Source organism: Opisthorchis viverrini, assembly GCF_000715545.1.
Source record: "Opisthorchis viverrini unplaced genomic scaffold opera_v5_5, whole genome shotgun sequence".
Lineage (NCBI taxonomy): Eukaryota > Metazoa > Platyhelminthes > Trematoda > Opisthorchiida > Opisthorchiidae > Opisthorchis > Opisthorchis viverrini.
The window spans coordinates 4,952,962-4,959,379 of NW_008751661.1; the positions used below are offsets into that span (position 1 = coordinate 4,952,962).

Genomic DNA, 6,418 nt, shown 5'->3' on the forward strand with positions numbered 1-6,418 from the left:
AATAAAACATTTTGCTTTCTGAAGTAATAAGTATCCATCGATCTCAAAAACTAAGGTTGATACAAAACACAGAGGACGAAGACACGTGACCTGGGAATTCTGTTTTTTTAGACTTCCGGGGAATTGAAGCATTGGCAAGATTGTTGTAATGCTTGAAACAATAACTCCTACGGAACCTTCCCAGTAAATCTCACACACCTCGATTTATATTGACGGTTTTTCATACGTATACGGTCTGGTTGGGCAGGCGATTATCCCTACTAACGTCTAAACAGTAGTGGTTCAGATTGTCGGTCCTGGTAAAACTCCAGTGCTCCCTGTGTCTGTATACAAATATTGTTCATTATGTCGCGTACAGTGACAGGCCTTCTGTTCATCGCGGTCAGAGCTGAGTGGCACCCAACAAGGCGCACGGTGTACTGATAAGCATCCATTTGTAAATTTGGATGGTGGTGATAGAAACAAGACGGAATCATTTGTTCACAGGATACCTCAGATAATGCAGCCGGGTTTTGTAGTTGGTAGTCAGATGAAGACTGGACGACTGCATCTGCATTACGAGCCTTTCGTAAAGTGTGGCAGGTAGTGGACTGCCTAGGAATGTTGATTAACCTTACGAGCGATATTCTGTTAAATAAGCTATGGATAAATTATGCTCCCTTATGTTCGTCCCACGCATGACAGCCAGCAACTCTGAAATCAGTGCCTCAGAAGACGCTTGGCTCGGCTGCCGAATCAATAAAGTTCATCGTCTGTCAAACTAAATTGTTTTTCCTTTCTAAATATAGTTGTTTGTTTCTGCCTCTCCCTAGATTCCCATGTCTTGAATATGTCGTTTACGGTTTGATGGGAGCCACGGGCTTATTTGCAGCATTGGCTTACTTTGTATGCGCCATCTCCTCTGGGAGAAATGCGAAGCAGTGTTTCGAAAGCACAAGAAAGTCAATTTGTGGTCGATGCTGTAACATGCTGGTAAGTTGCTCCCTTCTGCAACTCGAATAAGCGACTCACATAAGCATCTGAATATTACTGTTTTCCTTTTGGAAAGTACATCAAAATCAACTTTTGGTTGGCACTGGAAGGAAAGTGGCTGGAGATAGATATTTTACGCGGCAGTAAATTTCTTTTAGGATTCCAGAATTTCCCCTAAAAATGTGCAACATTCTTTACGATAAACTGTTGCGTCGTGAGTTGTTTAAATAAGGCAATTTGTTAGAGAGTGCGGGATTCAGTTTTATCCTTCATGCTTTTGTTTATCGTTGGAACATGAATGCTCATACTCGACACACTTGCAGTTACCTTATCACTTGGGCCTTTCTGGAAAGATTACATCTTCCTGGAATGTCCTACCAGAAGATTTTAGTAAAACCACTTAATCTTATCTCCAGGAGGGAGCCGAAAAATCTCCTCTTTATGATATATTTTTCTTGCTGGAAATGGACAAGGGCATTCGTCTTTGATGGAAAGAATCGAGATTCCAGTTAACCTTACATACTTTTGAGCAACTTACCCTAACTCTCAAATTTGCATATCATCCGTATGCTAAGGGAATGTAATCATTCGCCTGAAGTGGTTTATGAGTATTATGAAGTTAACTCGTCGCTATATCAGGTTTTGTTATCACAATACAATGAAGCATTCTATCCGTGGAGGAAACTTTCTGATAGGGTTACTGCCTCGATGATTCTTCGAGGATCTGTATGAATGCTTGAAACTGAAAACGTTCACATTACTAGAGGTATATTTCATATCATATAAGCTGTCAGACAGACAATAGAAAATCAGTAGTATTTTATTGAGATATGAAGGTACAACAGTGAACCTTGAGTAAGGAGTGAATTCAGTAAAGGCTGGTGATATATGTGAAACTGCTCGGTGCAATATACTGACCCTCCAGATCACTTCGCCATTATCTTTCGTGAGATGAAGGCGTTTTGTGAAACAAATAGCATTCAGGTCGTAACGTCGTTTTACCGACCCGTCCTTGGACCGGCATACATTCCCAGATGGAAGCACGCGTGCCATACGTTGAACGAGCATTGGAATCTCGCAGTCCAGACGCACAGAGTTTTGTAAAGACACAATGAGTCAATGAGTCACCTTTTACCCAATGAACTAACCCATCTAAAGCACAGAGGCAAATTGTATTTTCTCTGGGTTGATGAACCAAGCACCACTAATGATTGCTAACAAGAAAGAAGCATCTATTCCTTACTTACTGAATTTTCGGTGGAATTAATTTGCTGAATGAAAAAGAAGTTGCAAATATTGCATTTCGATGTCCTAGGAATCAGGCTCTGAAGAGTGCTTGCTCAGGTAAAAGTCATACATTTATTCCGTGCTTCGAAACGCATCTATCCATGTTTGCGATCCTTAACATGGAGAACACACTCAATTCCCGATGTAGTATTAAACAAGAGAAAACGTTGATCAGGCGACTGTGCTTTCTAGATTTTCTATCTAGAGCTAATCTTTACCACCGGTCAGTCATTCGTAGTGAATTTGGAGTAAATGATGTGGATATGGATTTACGTGGAGTTTTCGACGCATTTTTCAAATCCTGACACTAAATCGCCTTCCTCACAAAGGTGACTGGAGTATTTAACCACCACTGACCTGGAATATGTTTTTGTAAATTATCAGTTCTGCTTCCCACTGAAAAATCTTTCTACTGCTCAAAATGCCTCTTTAATCATAGTCACTCACACAGAGTTCTATCCTACGAAACCTTTCTTCTATTCTTTTCCCACACAGTGCTAAGCACTTGGGATGTTTGCTTTCTGCTTCTCAGATTTTTTTTCAACCCATAGGTTTAAATCCCAGGATAATGACCATCTGCCTGAACTGTCTTGACTGCGCGAAAAGTTTGTGCCCTGTCGTTATTTGTGCACCCGAAATTTCTCCGTGTCCTTTTATCGCGCTACTCGCTCCGCCATTATCACCTCCAGAGTGGTTTCAGACAACATTTCTCTCTTCCCTTTGCTTCACGTATGTGAATAATAACATGAAGACAAACTGTGGGATTAATTCTGTTCTTTCGTACTCAAACGAGAAGTGATCTCGGGTGTGCAATAAAAGGGGATTTGACGTAAAAGTGGATAAAAACTGCTTTGAGTATATGAGCAAAGAAACAGCAAAAGTTCAGAAGAAAATGTCTTGGGTTTATCATCGACTAAATAGTAAGGCCAGAACAGGCGACAACAGTGCTACCTGAATTTCAGCTCTATTACTTTTTTCTACCTCTACACATTTTGCATCAGAAATCAGATTCTCAAATAAGTTTGCGATTGTTCCCGATTTAGCAGCTGTACTGGTTATGAGCTCTCATGAAACTCATACGCGCTTGAATGAACTATTCAGGATAACCGTACCTTTGACTCCTGCATCACTATTCTACCGGTCCGATAAAGGTAGCCTTCGATCATGTGTTGACCTTGATAGCAATATTAGGTTGCTTAGTAGAAGTAAACTACCAACCGTATGAGTACAATCATAGCAGCAGGGTAATTTATCAGGTGCATAAGATCAAGCCGCCAGTCACGAGGAAACGAGGCAATAATTGACAAGAAACCTGCTGTTCATCTGAAATCGGAATGTTACTTATCGTAAAATGTGTTTTTTGAATTTACAATGAAAAAACAGTTCAGTTATGGCCCCAGACAATTTCACTCGAGACACTCCCAGGCTCACACTATTTATCCGTTCTCTGTCACAAATTTCACTACTCGCTTAGCTGAATTTTTGAAAATATTCTTCCCAGGCAATTTTGAGTTATCTTCATGGACGCCCACCAAAAACTAGTTCACAAACTGGTTCAATGAAGTACGGTCAAATTAGTTGTCTCAGGGCAATTGCTGCTCCGCAATATTCACATGCGTTGGAATGGTTTCAGAAACGTTCTGAGAGATACTGCCCATCAATGCTCGAATTTAGCTTGACCTGCAACTAATTTATCTGGTAAGAATATGCACGACGAGGTGCATGTAATGGAGAGCGAACCAGGTAATTGCCCGTCAGACAGCTTCTATCAATATTTTAATTAGTGTCACATAAAGAAGCGTATATACTGATTCGCAAAAAACATTCCGCCGTGTTCGGTTGAATGTATGGGGCTGGTGTGCACTGCAGTGATTGTAATCGAACTAAATGATGATCAAGAGTCGGCTGTTTTTCAATATGCATGTCATCTGCATTGGACAAACTAAGTGGGCAATATTAGCATATCATGAACTGACTGCGGCATTGGCTTTAGAAATAATAATATGCTCGCTCAGACAACTGGACGGTAGCATTAGTCGCGAGATTCATGGGTAGAGTTCTATTCTTATATTAAACCTTCCACTGGAGATCAATGGCTATAAGGCACTTGCGTCACTTCAACATAGAACCTCACGGATCTTCGTTCGCTGATACTCCACAAACGCCTATCCAAATTTTAGAATTTCAATGAGCGGCCAATGGAGATTTACACGTTTGCACTAGTAATCCTGTCAGTATTTTGAGAGATATCATTTACACTAGAAATGTCAGTAAAGTAACCGCTGCAGAGAGTGGGGACCATTCGGATATATAAAGAAGACGTTATTGGCAGTTATTACTCATATAGCTCATCTATTATTCACTAAATATCGTAATTCGAACCATGATTTCGTTGAAAAGAGGCCCACAATGAAAAGGCACCTTTCGCCTTTTCAGGGGAATGGTTTTTGTTCAGGGATTTTGTCCGAAGAATATTTGTTCACCCGTATATATTGCATCATATTTTGGTTGGCGCTTATTATCTGGTGGAAGGCACCTTCCAGGTACCATTTGTAAATTGAAAGTTGAAATTTAGGATGGATTATTCAAACGAAGTGTTGGTTAGACATATCTTTCGGAAATTATTTGATCGCACTTTTCACTCCAACATTTTTCTAAACTGTTCTTAACAAAACCATGTTTCCTCCAACCCACAGTCAATAATTTGTGTCGTCTTCGGCATACTACTCTGGACAGCCATAATATGTCTGATGAGCTATTCAGTGATCAGTTTTGCTCTACTGATGCATCGTCATGAAGGTCCTACACGTCTTCGACTCGCCTCACTGGACCCATCTATTTTGGTTCGTGGCCAGAGATCTGCACAGGACTGGGCACAAATGCATCGCCTGCACCAGTTCCAGCCAAAATCTTTACAGTCTTCTGAGGAAGAACGTAACTTCTTCAACGAACCTGATGTTGACTGGTCCGATAGTTCCATCATTCACGGTGAACCACCCTCTCCATCAAGTTTTCAGGATACGCAAGAATTCACCTCATCTATACAACGAGATCCATCACAGGTGCATCGCGCTACAAACGACGAATTGTCGAAAAACCGTGCGTTTCTCACAGTGAACAACTTTACGGGCGATACAAATGTTGTTCTCAGTAATCAGGTCCCACAGAACCTACCGGAAAAAGTTCAACAGCAAGGAAAACAGCTGATCAATCAGGCACTGGACTTAGCCGAATCTGCGAGACAATTCTTCAAATGCGATCCCAATAAGTTTGACCTATCCTACTACGGTAAGAAACTATACATATGTAAAGTAATAATAACCTCACTAAGCCTTAGATTCTCCTGGATATATTTGTAATTCCTCCGGAATTATGTACGGCGATTATTTGTTAATAACTAGCCGCAGCAAGAAATAAGATCCTAGAATTTGTTGAATAGCTGTTACAAATTGCGCGGCTGGAACGTACTGACAGCCGCTAGAGTGTCTTAGGGAATCGTCTACCATAATATCCTTCCCGTTCAGCTTGATAATGGTCTTCTATTGAGACTGTCACTACAGTAAAGTCACAAAAAACTTCTTGAAACTGATCTGGCAAGATATTGAAAATATTTCGGTTCAACTTTATATATATATATATATGTAGGTATATATATATACATATATATACGTTAGTCAAAGAATCGATGATGCTTTCTAATGGTACGTAGTACTCGGTAAAGGATACACGTATGCACGATCATACCTCTCTGATGACGGCTTGGGATCCATGATGTCTAAACACTTTGGGCCATTGGAGTGAACCCTGACAAAGCAAGTGACGGAAATGAGAAAAAGTTTCTTTGGATATATTTTCCAATTGGTGTAACCGGATTTGGTTAAACAGAACGCTTAGTGGTTTCGTAATGAAAATGGTATATGTAATGCTTTCGTGTAAGATGCCTTAAGAAACTACAGGACTAGCTGAATAAAGTTTGATCTACAATCTTTTCCTCACATCAGACATTTTCTCCACTAGAAGTCTCGCACCAGAACTGAATCATATGAAGACGTTACACACATCCTTCGCTGCTTCTCTCCTATCATGCTAGCCATAAATGTTTGCGTTAAATTTAGTTCATGCTGCCGCCACGAAGAGACTGGACCTTACCGTGGTGTGA

At 40.5% G+C, this 6,418-nt stretch overlaps 1 protein-coding gene across 1 annotated transcript in view; it reads left to right on the forward strand.

The window, feature by feature from the left end:
• The window catches only part of T265_00578 (hypothetical protein), a gene marked incomplete at both ends in the record, with an annotated part of 61,573 nt that overhangs the window by 31,660 nt on the left and 23,495 nt on the right, over window positions 1-6,418 (forward strand). The window contains 2 exons of the mRNA XM_009164382.1: window positions 813-972; window positions 4,956-5,547. Of these exons, the coding sequence (XP_009162646.1) occupies window positions 813-972; window positions 4,956-5,547 (752 nt within the window). The remainder of the gene's footprint in view (window positions 1-812; window positions 973-4,955; window positions 5,548-6,418) is intronic.